The 21634-nt window shown below is 34.1% G+C and overlaps 1 protein-coding gene across 4 annotated transcripts in view; it reads right to left on the bottom strand.

Moving 5' to 3' along the window:
* Nucleotides 1–21634, bottom strand: part of LOC145694654 (tachykinin-like peptides receptor 99D) — a 1420129-nt gene that overhangs the window by 70719 nt on the left and 1327776 nt on the right. For 3 of the 4 annotated variants that reach the window (XM_081771097.1, XM_081771106.1, XM_081771126.1), the window contains exon 8: nt 8880–9025. In XM_081771097.1, the coding sequence (XP_081627223.1) occupies nt 8880–9025 (146 nt within the window). The remainder of the gene's footprint in view (nt 1–8879; nt 9026–21634) is intronic. The other variant, XM_081771116.1, reaches the window with a different exon arrangement.

The following is a 21634-nucleotide window of genomic DNA, read 5'->3' on the forward strand; positions in this document are numbered from 1 at the left end:
CTTCAGGGGCTATCAGTAAGGAAGATCCACAAAGAGATGAGAGAAGACTGGAAATGAAGCCCCATTCTATCAGATGGTATCCATATGGAAACGGTAATTCCAAACTGGGCGCATGACTACCGTGGACACTTCTAGATCTGGAATGCCATTTTTCACTAATGATGCCGCCTTGACGGAGAAAGTTGAGAATATCATAATAGAAGATAGGAGGATAAAAATTCAAAGTGTTATGTTTGCAGTAGATATGAGTTATGGGTCTGTCTGGAATATCATTTACAACCAGCTGTATCTTCAGAAAGTGTCAGCAGAATGGGTGCCACGACTGCTCACACCTTTACAGAAAAGAAATCGCGGGGACGCTGCAAGAGAAATGTTGCATCGCTGTGAGGTGGATGAAGAGGACTTTCTTGGCAGACTAATGACAATGGATGAGAATTGGGTTTATGACCCAGAAACAAAGAAAATGAGTTAACAATGGAAACCTATCCGCTCCTCCGCCCCTAAAAAGGCACGACTGCAGGAGTCTGTCGCCAAGGTGATGCTTTCCGTTTTCTGGAATTGTGTAGGGTCATCATGACAGGAATAAAATGTACTAGTTATAGTTTGCCCTTGTGGTAGGTAATCTATCTCCTGACTAAGTTACGAGAGGAACTGAACAAGAAACGTCGTGGATTGGTTACAAAAGGGGACCTGCTATTGGCAGACAATGCATCAATCCAATCCTCCCATGCATCCATGATGAAGGCAGTGGAATTCGTATATGAAATATTGCTCCACCTCTTACTCACCATGTCTAAGTGACTTCTTTCTCTTTACAGAAATGCAACATCCATTCAGAGGACGCTATTTTGACATTAGGGATGATGTAATTTCTGAGATTGAGTTGTGGTTTCAAAGCCGAACTGCAGACTTACATAAAACGGGCTCACGGAAAGCGAAGAACTGCTGGCAAAACTGTGTCGCTATGCACAACTAAGCAGAGAAGGATTAGGATCATCATGATTTCAGAGTTCTTGAGAGTGGATTTCTTTTAGGTGATTGCGCGAACTTTCTGATACCCTTCTTACAGGACATGTTGTCATGACAGTCATGCGAATGTAAAGCAATAGAAAGAAGAGGCAATAGAAATATAGACAGTGACTACTGGACTGTGGTGTGCGCAGTGTCTTTCTAAATTAATTGGGGCACTGCGATAGGAGAAGATTTAACTGCGCTGACAGTTTGATTGATGGCATGTATACTTTTGCGTCGGTTTCACTGTCCAGAACCACAAACACCTCAAGCTACTGTTGAGGGAGTAATATATATCGTGAGAGTGGGCAAAAATGCTAAAGAAGTTGGACGTAACTCGGTTGCTACAGGCTTGATTATATTTATTAAAAAGTTGAAGAAAAATGCCAAATAGAAAGAATTATGAGTATGGCGTCTGGATCAAGAAGTGTACACATAATTAGTGAAGTAATGGATCTACCTGTGTATAACCTGATATTGCATTAAAGATAAGATGCATAGGGTTAAAGGGGAATAATATGAGTGTGGTGAAATAAGCATTTCTTATTTCGTATGGCAATACCTATAGGCTTATGCTGTAGTTGCTACTTTTATGGCTGAAGATTACTGCGCATTTCATCGGTATATGCTATGTAGTGAATTTAAACCTAATAGCGCGTATTCTGGTACTAATCCAGTTTACCAGAACTTGACTTTGAATTTTTAACATAGGAGTGACAATAGCTACAGTGGATCCGTGAACACTGATGCAGTTTGTTCGGTTTCAGACATCTTGTTTCGATTTTTCTTATAGTATAGTGATGAACCCATACGGGCTAAACGTTATTGCGGTAATCGCAATCTGCCACCGTTAATTCTTCAACATCACACAAACAGGATGACAATATGCAGAACATTGGACACAATACACGATTGCAGCTGCTACTGGCACCTGTCTCAACATGAACAGTGACAGGGATTTGAGATGCCGAGGTAATAATCTTTCTTGAGAGAACTGAGGCAATAAAATCCACATACATTCCATAATGTACAAGCCATCTTCGAGCTAAGATGAGTATCGCTCCTTCTCTGGCCTGTTCGGTCGCCCATCAAACACAAGTGAGATATGATTGGTTGGTACCTCTTGTGTCATGGTTCTTCAGCGCATAATGTTGATGTAATGTGACCTGTCATACAAGCTGCAAGGTAGACAATTCCTCAGAAATACACCTAACTACGATTAAATTTGATTCAATGCTATGACGTATAGAACTGCAGCATGTAGAAGCTTCATGACATACTGACATATCAAGGTTATAATAGTTGTACAATTCTGAAATTGTATATATATTTCTCTACAGTACTTCAACAAATTTGTAGTATAAATTTTATTTCCTCAGGTTTCTTCCTTGGTAATGATATAATCTTCACGAACAGCACCGTAGATAATATTCTATAACATCCGTAAAAAGCATTGGGACCATATGCAGGAGGTAAAAATTAATCGAAAATTCCAGGAAACCACGCCTTAAAACGGAATTATATCAAAGTTATCTTCCAAGGAAGAGGAAAATGGACTAAATGTAATATAAACTCTTATTAGGATAGAATGAGGAGTAATTGGATACTTTACTTTCTTTTTACCTAAAATAGCTGGAAACATCAGAGATATTGTGGTATGACCGTTCGAGTTACAACAAAAATATATATGGTAAGTAATGTCCTAACAATGACATTAATTTAGACATAAGATGAGGAAAGCACGTCCTGCTAGCTGTAGGGTCAATGATAATTAGCGTCAGAATAGAAATGCATTTAAGCTATTCATACTAATGTGTAGGAAATAATAAAATACTCACTGAGAAATTGAAGTTTAAAATTTTGTCCTGTTGTGTTTGTACAACGAATGAACAGACATTTGAAAATAATCTTGATTCTTTGAGTAGAATAAATTGAAACCTCAAATTAGAATATTTATCCATGATCACATACATTCTTTATTTACATGTGTTATTAGAGAATAAAAGGAACAGCTATATGGCTAGCATACAAGTTTTTGGCGTAGGAGGCCCGAGTTTGATTCCCGATTGGAGGTCATGTGGTTTAAATTCCACATTAAGCTGTAGGTCCATATCTCTAACCTTGCTGATAGAAGAGACGTTAAACTCTACTTAACGAATCAAATATTATTAATAAAAGGAAAAAAAAACTCATGTTTTTGGTTATTCTTACACATGATTCTGGGTTATTCTGGGAAAAATGAAACGGTAAATTCTATTATAGTACTAATTTAAGATTTGTTAAATTACATGTTTTTTCATATTTGTACTTATTATGGTAAACTGAAGCAGACCATCAACATAAACGAACATGAAATGAAATGAAATCTTTCAGTTTAATGTCGCACGATTATGCCCCTGTAGACTAAGGAAAACGGATAGTTAAGGTTGGTGTAAAGGGACAAGCTTTGCCGATAGATGTCACTACAGTCTTCGTATCTCTCATGTATTTTTTACCTTTCACGAAAATTCACTATTCCTCTTACAACTTTCAGCCAAGAGACTTCAAATTTCTAGAGAAGGAACTTCATAGCCTATCGAAGGCAACAATATGTGCCGATTTTTTTTATTTAGAATGTTCTTTATTGTTGAAACCAGTGGCGGCGATTGAACGTTAAAAGTGGGGGGGCAAGGCATGATCTGAATAATTGTATATCAGTGTTAGTTTTCCTGATTGTTTGACGAAAGGTTGTATAACTAATAGGATACTATCTTTTTTAGTTAAAATACCATATATTGTATTTCACATTTCATTAAGTAAAGGGACAAGAGCAACGCAAGTAGGTACTCATAAATAACGAAAGTGTAAGAAGAGATTTGATTGCTTCCTAATGAACATCTTAAAATTCTGTCTGGAATATTGTGTGATCAGATTATTTAATAACGAATTTGCAAAGCAAATAAATAGAAGGGATAACAGTAATCATAGTAATGAATAATGAGGCTTGTTTTGTAGAAGTTACGTTGAAACTAGGGATTAATGAACAACTTATATTTTTAATTTCACACATGTCATTAAATGTATGTTATTACTCTTACTAGGGATGTACTTGAACCTGAACTCACAAAGTAGGGGTGGTGTATATAGATGGGTTAAGAAACATTGGGTTACGGTGAGATCAAAACCGGTTACCAAAATTGGGGAGGTCTCATGCATTCCGCTTGAGGACAGCACTTTATTCATTATTAAAATCTTTAAGCGTGTCCGTAAAGTCTATTGCAACCTCGAAAAAATCTGAAACGGTGAGAGAAATATGAACACAAAAAAGCGTGTCTTTCATCATTTTAAAAGTACGCGTATCAAAGTAAAATAAATTGTCCCAGGGTCCACCGCAGATCCCAGACGGGGTCCAACTCAAAATTTTTAAATAGAAATGGGTGTCAACTTGCATATGTTATATAAGTTTGTGGTGAATGAAAGAAGATAAATCAAGTCTCGATTCTCTACGATAAGTCTGGGTAAAATAGCGGTAGGTCAAAATATCAACACAATGTTCATTGCAAAGTCTATGGCGATTCATATGAATCTGAAACGGTGGGATAAGTGTAAAAACAAAAATACGGATATGTTATTATTTCAAAACTATAATGATTCAAAATAAAAAAATGTTCCAGGGTCCCTCGCAAGATCCCACACGGGGCCCAACCCAAAATGTTGAAATGGGAAAAGGATTCAAGTTGATCATCGTATGAACGCTGATGTTAAGTGAAAGAAGATGAAACAAGTCTCGACTCTTGATGATAAGCCTGTGCAAAATGGGTCAAAATGTCAACACAAGGGTATTGATACATTCTAGGTTTTTTCTTTTCTCCTTTTTAAAATTTTTTACACTTGTCTTGTCATTTCAGATTAATAGGAGTGGTCATAGACTTTCAAAAACGCTTTTGTTGACATTTTGACATCGCCATTTTGCACAGGGTTATCGTACAGTCGAGACTTGATTTATCTTCTTTCATTCAACACCAACTTTCATACCATATGCAAGTTGACCCCCTTTTCCACTTAAAAATTTTGAGTTGGACCCCGTCTGGGATCTGCGGGGGATCCTGGGACAATTTATTTTACTTTGATACGCGTACTTTTAAAATGATGAAAGACACGTTTTTCTGTTTTCATATCTGTCTCACCATTTCAGATTTTTCGGGGTTGCAACAGATTTCATGGACATGCTTAAAAATTTTAATAAAAATGTGTAAAGTGCTGCCCCCAAGCGGAATGCATGAGACCTCCCCAATTTTGGTAACCGGTATTGATTTTATATTGACCCCAGCTTTCAGAAAATATATAAATCACCCCTATTTTGTGGGTTCAGGTTCAAGTACATCCCGGGTTAGATAACGAAAGACAGTAAATACTACAGGCATACCTGTATCCTACGATATTTAAAGAAATACGCAATTGCAATATTAATTCCTTTTAATTGCAATTAAAAGGCAATTTTTGTAGCTTTCTTAACTCAACGGGAAGACAATCAATGCGTACTCACGCAACGACAAATATTATATGGCACCATTTTTTCTATGAACCAGTAATACATACAAAACTTTTCATTTCCAAATGAAACTGTATACATTACGGGTCCACTTCAAAAAGTGGGGGGGGGGAGGGCAACTGCCCCCTCTTGCCCCCCGAATCGCCGCCCCTGGTTGAAACAGATTTGTTGTTAAAGGTTTCGATATTCATTTCAACAATGAAGAAAATTCTAAATAAAAAAATCGGTTAGATTGAAATTTGCAAGAGATCGTGAATTTTCGTGAAATGTAAAAAATACATGAGATACGAAGATTGTAGTGACATCTATCGGCAAAACTTGTCCCTATAAACCAACCTTAAGGCAGGTGAATGATAATGTAATAATCGGTGGATTGAGAATGTGAGAGGAAACAGGACTCAAGAAAATCCACGGACACAACGTTGTCATCCACAAACTTACTTGGTCGGGGATCGAATCAGAGACCTCACGCACCAGAGATAAGCGCTCAACCCTTGAGCCACCGTGCCCCCCAGCATAAATGAGTAAATTGGTGAAACCCCAAATAAAACAAAAACAGAACAAGATAAGAAATGCATTACGAGCAGGAAAAATAGAAGCATGGAAAACAAAATAAAGGAAGTAAGAGAATGGGGAGAGGGACATAACCAGTTAATTTCGAAACTACACCGAGCAAAATTAAATTAGTTATGTAATAAAGAGTAAAACGGATTTAACTTTCAGAAGATATATATGTGCTTTCAAGCGAAATAAAAGAAAAAAAAACTTATTTGTACAGTGTTGTGTGATTCATTACATTTTCAAAGGATTTGAAAAACAACTATCTTTGTACGAATCTATTCTGTTTACAGATCTGGATATAAATCTTGAAACAAAATGCGGGTAGTAATTACTTTAGTGAATCTGTTAAATAAATGAAAGATTTTATGATTATTTCTGTGGCCAATATAATGATTGTGTGTAATAAAACGCGTATAACGAAATGACGTAGAATTCTAGAGGGAAACTTACTCCTAGCTTTTATTGGCAACTTCTATATCATAGTCTAGTGGCTAGAGTACGTGCTGTTAGCACACGAGATCCCAGGTTGGATTCTAGGGGCGCCAATTTCTGTACAACTTTGAAGGCCCACTTAGGAATGTATGTTTCGTTGTTACATATCCAATTAATAATTCCAGCAAATATATCCAGCTCCTGGGGTGTGAAAGGAAAATTTGGGGACTCCACGACCTCTCGGCCCTCGAAATCGGTGCCCATGTTCGATTTCTGTGGGAGAATATCAAACATACTATAGATCTCGTCTCATTTAACCTCATTGCTGACAAACGACATAAATGTAACCAATTAATCGATATTCATTAGTAACTATGATAAATTGGCCTCAATCATATAATTCGATTAGTAACTGTATTTTGTTATCAGTTATACTCAAGAGTTAGACATATTTAGAGGTGTTCTGTCTAAATCGATGGTGGATTTTTTAAAACTGTAGTTGTAATTTTTATCTAGAATTGGAACATATGAAACGAGAGCCCCCCTTCCTCTTCAAAATCGAAAGTGCTCTTTGCTTTCGAAATAGCTTGTAAGTACGACGAGAACCGTTTCACACAAAGGACCGTTTTCAATGTCATTCTGAGAACAAAGGGAATGTTATGGAAAAATGAGACTAAGCATTTATTCTTTTACGAGTATTCCAAATCGAAAGCAGAAGTTTATAATATTCCATTTAAAACATCAACTGTAGGTCTGGTTATACTATATCGACTTTCAGATTCTTTGACAGACTACTTCGAAGGGCTCTAGATGCCACTGGTATGTGTTTCTGGTCTTTACTCATAATTCTAATAATTGTGCTAGTAATGGTTTGTAATGTAGTGCGAGGTAAAACCGTATGAAATGAGTGATTCGTTGTATTCATTTTTCTTGTACTATATCCTGGTGGGAGTGTTCATTCAACTCCCTACATGTGACATTTACATGTGTACTAACCTTCCATAAGCACATTTAAGAATTTCTTGTTTCGTTCCCATTTTCGTAAAAAGAAAAAAAGTTGTCATGACTTTTGTGGTAACCCTCGTGTTATTGCAGCATTCATTCAAAGAAATGTTGAGCATAATGAATTTTTATTTACATTTATATATTATCCTGTAATATATTGTAGCTCTCTGGATACTGTAATATTTTCCTCTGATACTTGTATTTTCATATTATACTGTATACTACATTTTTAATAAATATGGCATTTTCTGTAATATATTGCATTTCTGTTGGTATCACCTCGACATTACCGTTTGGAATTTTAGCAATCTTAACTTCTATCAGCATTCATTTCTAAGTTATTCTCTTTCTGTAAATATCTATTATATTTTTCGTGTTTTTAGTATCTAAGCGGAACGTTATGTAATCTTATTAACTTCATTGAACTCCAATTTGACATCCGCTTAATGTTCAGTATGTTTATGTCATGTACGTGAATTGAAACCACGGTAGTTCTAGACTATTCGGATATTCATGAATGCTGAAGCCCATAACTATCAAGATTAAGATACGTTGAAATATCCTCTACTGGATGTTTTGTGGACATCACGTGATATATCTTGGAAAGTATGACTACTGCTGTCTAAGCTGTATTTATTAGAAATTATTTGTTTCATTTTATACATAAAATTTATGTTCAAAGTTAGTAAAATTAACACTCTTATGAGACATGTTCGTGTTGACGAAAGGATGAGACCTTCTTGGCAGAAATTAAGTATGTATATCATCTGAAGAATAAAATAGAATATTGATATTTTGTCAGTTTCAAGAAATAGAGCGCAATATAGACAAAAAATAATATTTCATAATCATGACCTGCATTCTTAAATAAACACTTTTTTTTTTTGGAAATATATGTGACGTGGTAGTTGAAAAACACCCTATAGTTTGCAACATTGATCGAAGATAGAATGAGGAGAAAAGAAACATATAAACAGACATTTATGTCCACATAAGTGCGGTGGCATGCATTTAAAGATAAGCGCAAAGAACACGGACGCGGGGGATAGAAAAGACATTAAAACATAAAATCCCTTATCGCTAGACATGCAGTGGAAAGAAGCACTTGTAAAAAAAAAGTTTTCTTTTTTTAAACGGACGTAAAGGAAAAAAGCGTGTTTATTGTGTTAAAAATAAGAAGAATATGGTACTTTTAATACTATTGAAGAAAAAACGCTTTATCCCAAGTTTTGTGAGTTTCTTGGGATATTATAAAAAAAAATAAGAGTTCTGATCAATGAGTTTTGAGTGAGTGAGTATTATGTGTGTGGAGGGATTTTTTTTTCGGGAAATGGCTCACCGTTGCGAATAACGCTGCACTGTGTGTCTGGAGATCCCGAGCAGGTGGTGTACCTACTGGTGAGGACCTCCTGGCGAGAAAGCGTCTCTCGGCTCACGTTGACGCATGGACAACACGAGAAGAACATTTTAAATCCTCGTCGGAACCTGAAACGATAAAAAAATAAACCAAGTTTAACTACTTTGAATTTTAGTTAGTTGTTTAAAAAATGTGACACTAACTTATTGATTGTAAAATTTTTCCTTACATATACGATTAGAATTTCATTTTTAACTGAATATGTGGTATGGATGCATATCTTTTATGGAGATTACAGCTGAGCGTACCTACAAACAAAAGCGACTGCAGTATGTACCAAACTTTCAGTGTAGAAGGGAATCAAATAGCATTAACAAAGTTGTGAGAAAAGTAAACATTAAATATGTAGAATTGCTTAATTACAAGGAAACTTTCATATTGCTTTACCTTAAACGATCCTTTTACAATATCTGGAGATGAATCCTTCAAGCTCTGAAAGGAGCTTCAGGTAGAGTTCTTAAAGATGAAATATGGCCAAAAAGACCAAAAAATGGCCTTGATTCCCTTGTAGATATGTTTTTGGTAAATTACGGAATTATTTTCAGTTCCGTGGAAATACCTTAAGGCTTTATCAATGCTATTTATATATTGTCAATCTTGACATAACTAACATCATTATCAGGGGTTTCATATTCAATAGGGAAAGATATTAACACAATCTATACAAACATATTTGTCTCATTTGTATTCTCTCTTCACTACTGTAGAGGATATAAGCAAATATAAGCTGCAAATAACATTTAACTATTTCAAAGAAAACTGAATCTTTTTATCATTAAATTACTATTTCTGCATTACGATTGCACACTATATGAGACGAGGCAAGAGTTATTCCAATGGAAACAACGTTTTTCAAGATAAGATCGAAAATGGACTGGGACGCTGGGTTACTGGACAAATACAAGGTGCGCCCTTCTCTTTATGGCGCCTTCGAGAAAAAGTAGATTTAAAAAAATAATGAAAATAAAATCTATAAATTTCACTGAAATATTTACACAATTTTTCTGTAACAATACACAAAATTATCCGCCATCTTGTGAATCTCTGTTGGTAAATTTTTTTGAAGTGCATATAAGGATGGCTAATCTGAAGTTACAATGCAAGAGCGCCACGGTTGTCTTCTGTAATCTAATATCAAACTAAAACAGAACTTTAACTAAATTATATTTGTTTCAAAATTGTGTAATATATTATAGTTAAAATCATATCATAATATGATATGCTTATATGACATAATATCCGACTCTCACCGACTAATTGGTCTTCCAATATCTGTACTACCATTTCTTCTGAAGCAACCAATGCACTCTTAAGGGACTTTCCCACAATTTTGAGACGAGACAGCGTTACTTTTTTGTCTCATTATCACCCCTATTCTGGGCTAGCGGACCAGGCAATAATTCAGATAATCATAGAAACAACAGAATATGGGTGGTAACAAATTATGTGTTAACACATCTACATGAGATTGCAACATTAATTTATTATTTATTTCGAAATATTCAGTATTCAGCACCTACATTCTTTTAACCACTACTTGAAAGAAAATCAGATTATTTTAACTTGCCAGTGCCGAACTACTTTTCTTGTAGTAACATCCCTTCTTTACATACTTCCGACTTATCTGATAATGACATCCCCTCCCTCATATGCTTCTGACCTACTTACTTGATAGTGACCTCGTTTTCTTCACATACTTTCGACCTACTCACCTGATAGTAAACTCCCTTTTTGCACTTGCTTTTCACATCAGTGTGTCGCAGTGACGTTTTTCAGTGCAATGTTTTATATGGCGTAACTTCCAAATAATACGCTTTTATTTAGCAAATTTGGGTCGCGGTTTCTCATCTTGAAGAGGATGCTTTGCGAATGTGAGTTTTGGGTACAAAATTGAAAAACTATTCCGTCTTTACAGTCAAGTGAAGATTTAAACAACTACGTCACAGAGGAGTTAAGTAAAATATTCTTAATTAATGGAGCACAGTTTAAGAAAAAAATGTAAACTAAAAGAATACAGTCCAGGGTTTTGACAAAAGATTCTATATAACACTAAAATACACAGTTTCTAAATTCTTAAGATATCGTTAGACTCCAATACTATCTATTATATTCCATTAAATACATTTCTTCACTTTTGGATGTGGAGAACATATTCAAAAGGAAAAGAAACATAAATTAATTACTATTAGAATTGCAAGAATATTACTTTATTCATAGAGAAAGAAAGAGGAAGTTCTGAGTATGAATACATAAAAAATAATCAATAACACTCTACTACTGTATTATTTAATTCCTAGTCTACTGATTTTGTTAGTTATAAAGAGCAAAATCAAAGATCGAATTTTGACTTTTAAGCTGGCTACGATTCCCATACTTAGTGATAGCATGTGAGAGCACATTCTATGATTTAGATAAGAAATTATTTTATGGGAGACCTGGGTTCGATTCCCGGCGGGAGCACATGTGGATCGGATTCCACGTTAATCCATAGATCCCATACATATAGCCTCGCTGGTGAAAGAGATGTTAAACTCGAAATCAACTTAACTCAACTCAAGAAATTATTTTAACTTTTCAAATGAAATGGTGAAGTTCAAGAAATAAATTTATCCAATCATAAAATACTTGTATATTCTTATCAGTGAATTTTTAATCATTCAATATTCCTTTGAAAATCAACAGTGTATTTTCATGTTCCTTACTTAATTACAAATAGTGGATGGATTGCGAATGATCTGGAATCTTTAAAGGATCACATATTAATGTTTAGTAGACTAAAACAGGCAATGATAAAAAACAGACAAACTATAATGAAATAGTTAATTTAATGATTAGAAAGCAGAGGATGAAGTTTATTCAAGGAAGTCTCTCTTCGTCTTTTACAGTAGAAGTTTTAATGGCTAACATCTTACATATGTATACTCATTTATTTGTTCATTTTTGAGTTGTACAACCTAAGATTGTACCCTTTGGGGTGAAGGAAACGATGAGGAATGAATTATGATAGAATGAAATGATTGATGAATGAATAACACATAACACCATTATCTTGAGACGCATCCGAAACCCTGACAAATAGGTCTTGTGATTGTAAGCTACTGCCTTAGATCGCTTGCACTTCAAGCTGTTAAAAATATTTATGGAATTCTTACAAACCAGTATAATCGATAGAATGCAGAAATTTTACTGCCTTATATCCAAGTTAAATTACTAATTTTATATTACATTGAAATCACTACAGTAGAAAGCATTTAGATTTATTCTAAGAGAAATCAACTCTTACTATTAAGTAACATCTGTTCTTTAACAATTATAATAATATATCAATCCATAATGTTGAGATTTGTTAATTAGTCTTTATTATAATAGCAGACCTTCTATTGATCAGATTAATTATTTCTATCAATGAAGTGGAGGAAATATCATATGCATATACTGAAGTAGAACAAACAACAAGACCAGAAGCAACAAAATTAAATCACTGACTGTGGCTCGTAACCTCATATCCCTTTAAAACCATTCTCTTCCAACACCTCTCTTTCTCTCTCTCTCTCTCTCAACTTTTCAAGAAATTCCAATTTAGACTATGGATTATTAATTCCAAATTATCTAATTTTCTTTCTTTGTCGATACATAATGAGTAGATACTAATTAGGGTCATTGACAAATAGCTTTATCAAACCATGTTACGAAAGTTGTTTTGTACAGAGGTTGCTTTTAATATATTAAATTGTTTACACAATTTGCAGTTTAATACAACCAAACAAAACAGCGTGGCTAAAGCCGAAATAATCTGTTTTCACACTAAGTTTTCCGTCAGTGGATAATTATTAAAATAATAATACTTTGACACTAAATGCAGTGATATAAAACCACACACAAAACAAAACTACTTCAAACACAAGTCTGTCAAATATTTAAAATGTTTCCAGGTATAAAACAACTTTAAAAAGGAAGTTGTTTCTGAATTGGTCATCACAGTGTCGTTTTGAATCGGAATCTATTACCTAATTACTGGTAAAAACATTTTATTTTAATTGTTTGTTGTTTGTACTGCGTCTATTGCCAGGATTTATTTTTGAGATACCTATTTAATAAACGACCATGATACTTTGCTGAAATTGTCGATTGAAAACTGCTTTTGCTAACAAATAGCAATACCTAGTTTTTACCCCAAGCATTTAGCCCGTTGTACACTATAGGCTAAATAGTACTTAATTGAAACTTTTAGTTATTTATATATAAAAGTTTTTTTTTTAAAAAATTTCCTCATCAACCAACATGAAGTTATACAAATATTAATTCTCAAATCTAAATATGTCCATGATTATGTTCCATGACCTAATAATAAACAACAAAGCATGTTCATGTTTATACAAGCATCATCATTATCCATTTTCAAATATTTAATCTGGAAAAATACACTTTGAGTTGTAATTAAATTCTCATAATAGGTTACTGTACATACGCACAAGTTCAATGTGGAACTCGAAATATGGTTATGACCTTATCTGGTTTTGAAACAATTATATTGAACCATGGGCGGCGATTTGGGGGGGCAAAGGGGGGCAGTTGCCCCCCCCCCACTTTTTTGAAATTACCCATTAATGTATATAGATTCATTTGGAAATATAAAGTTTTGTATGTATTATTGGTTCATAGAATAAAAATGGTGCCATAAAATATTTGTTGTTCCATGAGTACGTATTGGTTGTCTTCCCGTGGAATTAAGAAAGCTACAAGAATTGCGTTTGAATTGCACTAAAAATGGCCCAAAAATTAAAATATTGGAGCACCATAATTCGAGCGTACTTTTAATTTCTTCTTGCAAGGGCTCGATATATTAGCCGCTCTGGAACTAATTGAGATAACATTTCGCAAGAAAAGAAGTCTTTCACAAGTTATTCTTTAATTGCACAAAAATCGACAGTTCCTAAAATGTATTTTCTTCTTTCTAATAATAAGGAATATTTTGATTTGATTTTTTTCAGTTTAACATCTTGTTCAGCAGCGAAGTTATATGAGACGTGGACTTAATGATCAACGTGGAGTCCGAACCACGTGTGCTCCCCGGGAATCGAGCCCGTGTGTCCCACTTCAAAGGCGTGTACGCTAACCGCTTAGCCACAAAGGAGCTCAGTAAGGAATATTAATTTTGCAGTGTAATATAGGAGTTTAGAGGTGTACATATACAGTTTTGTATATACAATTAAATTTAGTAAATTTAGCATAATTCTAGGTTCTGGATTATTTTGTATAACTGAAATGTGGAGTGACTAAGTATTGCTGAGTTTTGATATATTCCAAGAAAGTGAAAACTGTACTTAATGGCAGCGAACATGTTTCGGGAAGCTGCAAAAGTATTTCTTTAAATGTTGTACAATCTGCGGCAAAAAACCTGCAACATGAGCATATAAGTTTATTGTGAAATGACGAAGTCTTTTGCTCCAAAATAAGTGTACACGAGAGGAGGCCGAGGTTTATCCTGGCGTGATTCGTTCCACTTAGACGTTATGTTCATACCCTGTGCTGTTAGGCGTAATTTCACAATAAACTTACATCCTCATGTTGCAGGTTTTTTGCCGCGGATTGTACCATATGCTTGTAGTATTCACTGTCATCTTAAGAGTAATAACACACATAATAGCATGCGTGGAGTTAAAAATATGTTGTTCATTAATTCCCAGTTTCAAAATAACTTTTGCCAAACAAGCGTCATTATTCATTACTATGATTATTTGATTAATATTATCCTTTCTGTTTATTTGTTTTGCAAATTTGTTATTAAATAGACCCCTAATCTGATCACACAATTTTTCAAACAGATATTCATGATCAAGGAATCAAATCTCTTCTTCCACTTTTGTTGTTTAAGAGTACAAAGGGCTAGTATCTACTTGAGTTGCTCTTGTCAATTTACTTAATAAAACATGAAACAAGATATACGGTATTTTAACTGAAAAAGACAGTATCCTAATAGTTATACAACCTTTCGTCAAACAAAGTGTTACAAGCAATCAGGAAAACTACCATTGATATCAAATATTCAGATCATGTCTTGCCCCCCCCACTTTTAACGTCCAACCGCCGCCACTGTATTGAACTAATACCTAACTGAAATAATAACAATTTAATACAATTAATTTACCATTAAATCATCACAAGAGCTTTAAATCAACAAATTGCCTGCACTCTACTGTCACCTATTAGCTTCCAGCAGGCAAACGATAGCGCATGTAGCAACATGTATTAGCGTGAATGTTTACTATTAGGAATTGGCAGTACGCACGGAGAAATTTGTCACACATAAGTAGGATAGCAATCTTATACTTTTTTTGAAAACATGATTTAGCTAGCAGTTTAGATTATATTCCATTTATTGTCAAATAAGTCTATTTTAATTAAGATCTCCTATTATTCTATATATAGTTAATCGTTATGAAGTTTCCGCCATTCCCCATTCTCGTAATAAGTCTAGCTTAATGTATAACGTTTACCGAACATTGTTAAGGTCATCAAATCCAAGAGGCTCAAATGGGCAGGCCATGTAGCCAGAATGGAAGAAAATAGGAATGCTTTAAAAGTTCTAACTGGAATTCCAATCGGAAGACGACCATTAGGAAGACCTAGCAGTAGATTGGTGGACAATATTAAGATGGATCTTATAGAAAAAGGAATACAAAGTAGAAACTGGATTCAGTTGCCTAAGAATAGAAGTTGATGAAGAACTTTTGTGAATGCGACATTCAACCTCCAGGTTCCATAGGTCATAGAGTTAGATAGTTAGTTATTATCCTATATGTGTGTGTTGTTGGGAATTCTACTCAAAGGTAGTTCTAGTCAATTTATCTAGAACATCATGTTTAGAGCAGAAACAAGATTTTATTTGGTTCTAAATGATATGTGAATTAGTAGATTGCGAACTTGGATTGATTGAAGTTCTAAACTGTTAATAATATCTGCAAACAACTACTAGTAGGTTGGTACGAATGAAATCCTTAATGTCTGGTGAGAATCTTACCCCAGCAACACAGGGATAACAACAGTCCATTTCCGTATCATATAAACACAAACAGCAATGTTTCATAAAGGACATTGAAGTTTAAATGTTCCACGGATAAACACATTTTTAGATATATGTAAGAAAAGTGAATAGAACCTCTGAACCAACATACAACTTATTTTGACTGAAACGTTTGAGTATTATAATGGTGACTGTATTAATACCACAAGTAGAATAATGGATTTATGTATAATACGTTGATTCTAATTATATTTTTTTTAAAGATATGGTATCACACTGTTGTAAAGTAAAAAAGAAACCTCAGTCATGATAATTGCAATGCTATTATTATCTCTGTACTATTTGTTTAAAAGTGATGTCTTTACTCGAGAAAAAACAAGTTTAGTTTCTCTTTTTGTACGAGTATTTTTTTTAATTTTTAAAATTACAATTCTATTCAACCTACATGAATCCAATTATTGTTCTCTAGTAGCCTGTCACAATACATGACCAAGTACAGATCTTATTTTACGTGATTATTTCCAAAACAATGCTTCCATTAGAGAATTGGAACTATGTGATACAAAGGGAATTCATTTAAAACGGTTAATTATTGTGATAAAAAAAAAATCACGAACTCAAAGGAAAACAACCACTAAAGATAATACGTAATATACAGGAGTACGTAATATCTATGTTCGCAGCAAGTCGATAAACGTGTGGTCTTTTACCAATCAAAATCTACTTCTTTTATCCTCACTACATAGCGTTTTAATGAAGGTTGGCGGTTTAATTTTAGATAGTATATTAAACCATATACAATGAACTAGCTAAATGGTTAGCATACGCGCATCAGTATGGGAGATCTGAATTTGATTACTCATGGCAGTTCATATGGTTGGGACTTCAATATTTAATATAAGGTCTTTGACACAAAACGAAGTTACGTGAACTTTGAATCAATTTTCTCAATAATAAGAGTTATTGATGGATTACTTTGTATCCATGTTCTTATGCCTACAAGGCTATATAAGATAAGATTTACAATTTACGTACAGTTTGAGCTGCTGTAGTGTGTTTTACGCTTTCCCAGCAGAAATCAAATTTGATATCGCGTGCACCAAAGGCACTGAGAAAAATCCGTTATCCGGACAGATATATATTGTACAAATATCCGGAATCCATATATTTACTTCGGAAATTTGTACGGAGCATACATTATCCATATGCTACACAAATCCTGCCTTTTCTCGCTTAGATGGTACATGATGCAGCTGCAGGATGTCTGACATTTAACAGTCTTGTGTATGTTACATATGTCAGCTGTATGTTATATACGTCCATCTGTATGTGAGCTCTTTCTTTCATAGGGAAAGTATGTATAAACGGAACATTTATACGGAAAGTATTATAAAACATACGTTATCAGTTATATGTTTGCTGTAGGATGTTATATTTAGTCGTGCATTTAAGTCCAAAAAAACTACAGGATTTACGCATGTAACCTACACTTTTAGGTACGCCACATACATCGTTTTCTCTGTGCACACGCAGAAGCACCTACACCAGCTAGGAGCACAATAAAGTATTTTTAATCAGTACTTTTATCTATTAGTCTGTTCAATTATATTTATAAAAAAAGTTATTTAATGAAAACTCTTATAAAAGTGCAGTTATTTAATATACACGTCTTCATTTCTTTGTGGTGATTACTAAATTCACTTTCGTATTATGTTTATTTTATCTGTACCAGTGGCGGATCTACACAGAGGCCAGGGTTTTAGGTCCCTCAGTTTTTTGAGTGACAAAAATAATTTATTATTAATGTATTTTTTGTAAGTTTATAGTAATATATATATATAATCTCAGTTCTGGCTACCTCCTCCAGTCGTACCTTTAGATCCCCTTCTGATCTTTGCATATAAATGAAAAATACAAAAGTGGAAATTTAATCGCCGCCTGGAATTCGTGCCTTTCTAACACGGCACAAGGGCATTTATAACATAATTAAATTAATTATGTGAATACATTTCATAATTAGCCGAACGAATTATTACTTATTGCAATTAAAGGTTTCTTATTATAAATCAGCAAACTAAGTGATATATTTTGATCAATTTTGTATAACTGGTGATGTTCTGCATTGTAGCGAGTGATTCTCATTCTTCCATCATTTTTAACCCCAAACTGAGTAAGTATCTAATCTATAATATTTTTATGAAAGTTATCGTGGAATGTACAGTATCTTTACATTGAGAAGGAGGAAGTTATTCCTATATTACGGGGTATTATTATTGCCATTCATTTTTGTTTGTTGTAACCCCATGCACCGAGGACTGAGGAATCAAAACACACATAATATTGCATCAGAATCGAGAAAGGTTTTTGAAAGTTACGGTGGACTTGTAACAATGAGAGGGGGAGTTTATCAATTCCTTTATGCAAACTTACATTACAGAAAAAGCTGCAAATCGTACTTTAACAAGTTAAACATATTAACAGTTCCATCTGTTTACGTATATGAAGCATTAGTTTTCAGTCTAGCGCAAAATAAAGATGAAGTGAAAAATAATCATTGTAAGACGAGAAATCAAAACAAAAATCCTACTTTATTAGATTATCACTGACACAACAGGGCCTAATTATATGACAACGGAGAAAAACAAATGAATTTAAACAAAACTTTAAAAAAGTATCTCATAGAGAAATAATTTTATAATATAAGAGAATACCTAGGAATATCTGTGTGACAATGTAAAGTATTTTTCCTACACTTACATAACTTTTTGTAAACCATATTATGTTCTTTTTTCTTATACAAATCCTATATAAACTGTATATGTGAACTGAACAATTCTAAATACCATGTATTAGTGAGATGGAGTAAATAAATGAAAATTATAATGAAATGAAAATTCTTCAATGATGTTTGCTTCATCAAGAAAGATGATTTAGAAGACTCACAAAATATGCAGCATATTGCTGTTAAATCAAATGCAATCATGGATCATCTTTTTCTGAGGGAGAGTAAATTTACACTTCCTTCTTGTTAGATTTTAACTCCAAGGTGTGGAGGTCATCGGAATGCCCTAAAGAAACTATATGCAGTACAAAGTCGATAATCCGAGCGTCAAAAATCTGAACGCGGTCCATAGAAGCTAGTGACAGTACGCTAATTCTATTTTCTTTGTATGAAGTCAGTGCTTTACAAAATCTCATTCATATGTAATCGTTTGTCATACACATTTTTATTTTTGTTTTCCCTTAGGCCTATACAAGTTAAGTTTTAAGTGTGAGTTACAAGAACAGTGTAATTTAGCATATAAGTAGATTCTTAAGAAACATTAAATGTAAGTAGCCTTACGTATGGTATTGTGATTATGGTATGTACTCTATAACCACTGTACCGATAAAAGAGCATACCGTACAGTATATTTAAGCCTAAATGGCATTTTCTTGGTCATTTTTAAAAAATCTGCACAATTTGAAAATCCTAACTACCTGTGGTCCCAATTAGATCGGATTTTCGAATTCTTATTGTACTACGTTTTATCAAAATTGAATAATTTTTACGTAGTTAATTCTGCAAAACGCTTTTCTATACGTATGTACAAATTTTCGACATAATTTTACCTTCCTTTATTCACTTAATTTAGTACATTGCTACCCCAAATACATAAGCTCACTTGGGAAGTTTGTAAGAAGATTCATGCCGAATTTAATTAAAATACAATGTTTTACAAGAGTTACCTTGGAACAGACAGACAGACAGATGGAAAGACGGACAAGTAGGCACACAAATATCAGTCAAGTCGAATTGTGGAAACTCACTACTCTTGCTTCAATTAAGAATAATATGGTACTTGAAATTAAGTGTAATCTTAGATTTAGTAAAAATGATAAAAGAAAACGAAAGACAAAAAAAGAAAGAAAAAACAAAAGAAAAAGAAAAGAAAAAAGAAAATGATTTGTTTGATGCTTGAATTCCGTTTTAGCACCGAGTTTAATGTGAAATGTGAATTTTATGATTAATATGGAACTCGAAAGTAAAATTACAAATTCAACCCATGTTTTTCTCTACTAACATTTTTATTTAGCAATGACAATAAGAATCAGTTGAACATAAGGCAATCTCTCGTTTAGCAAGTTGTAGACGAAGCTGAAACAAAAGTGACAACAGTTGTTTCGTTCTCACTTGATCTACACCGAAGTCTGCTTGAGTACGAAGAATCAAACAGATGAACCACAAAATTATAGCTGGCAGTTTACAAATGGGATTCACAGCCCATCGATCTATACATTCTCTGGGGATTCTCTACTCTCCATTGAACCAAATCCCACATCAGACAAAGGCAATAGCAGAGAGATTCTATACTATATTAAAATGGAAGAAAAAACATTTTAAAAACTGAAAACCTCAGAAGATAATGATAAGTAATTTTGTGCTCTGGCGAATCTCACATGATTCGGAACGTGAAGCAGTCGAATGATGCATAAAACAGATAATTATTTTTATATTTCCAGGTTTGTGTCGTTTACTGGTTTAAGCAGACTTTGGAATGTGTGTACAAATCTACCTTTATAGAAAAATATTACTGATATATTATTGAAATGAAATGAAATTTTTGAGTTTTACGTCCCACGGTTATGCCGGTTAGGCTAAAGGAGACGGTGATGATGAGAGATGAATGAAATGGTGGAATAAAGAACGTGGAAGGAAACGGGAGAACCCCGAGAAAACCCACGCACACGGTGTTTGTCCACCACAAAGTTCAATTGGCGGGAGCAGGGTTTGAACCCGACACCCCAAACACCAGAGGTGAACGCTCTACCACTCAGCCACCGCGGCCCCTGATATATTACTGTTTTGATCCTATTTTACTATTGCAAAGCTATCTTTACTGTTTTGTGGCTAGAGATCGTGCTTTCTTTCACGTGGTCCCGGGTTTGTTTCTCGGTGACAATGTGTTCACATTTGAATCATTAAGGAAGTTCGAATTTTAACAAGGAAGACGAAAAATATTGCAAGAAAATAATAATAAAAATAACTCGTACGTCCTGCTCAAGCGCAGAACACTATTGTTGTCTGAATGATTGAATATGATATAAAATTTAAAATATTTATGACCAGCAAAGTAGTTTTAATAACACGTTATTATCTTTACTTAAGAATTTCTCGATAATTACTCGAATTTAACACGTCCTCGAATCTAAGACGCACCCCGATTTCGCTGGGTTAAATTAAGGAACATAGTAATATGTTCCGTTCTTACTATTAGTAAAGCGCTCTTTGATATTGGCCTTTTTCGGTGATTTTTATATATACCTTTGCTCCTCCTCATGTTGCGGGCACGGCATAGTAAAAATTATCAGGCCCGAATATCATGTATGTTGAAAATTTGATAGAGATCGATTGGATGGTTCACGAGTTAAGTTCTATTTATTTTTAATCTTCCCTTCGTCACCCCTCCCCTACGTTTTACCGTCAAAATGAAAATATTAAAAAAAAATCCAGGCTCGAATGTCATCTATATTGAAAATTTGAACGAGATCAGTCAGGTGGTTCCAGAATTATTGTTTTATTTATTTTTAAACTAGCAGCGTTCACCCCGCTTCGCTGCGGTCACCCCGGAACGCAATAAACTTTGTTACTTAGATAATTTTTACTTTTTCG

Source organism: Thermobia domestica, chromosome 1, assembly GCF_964235325.1.
Source record: "Thermobia domestica chromosome 1, izTheDome1.hap1.1, whole genome shotgun sequence".
NCBI lineage: Eukaryota > Metazoa > Arthropoda > Insecta > Zygentoma > Lepismatidae > Thermobia > Thermobia domestica.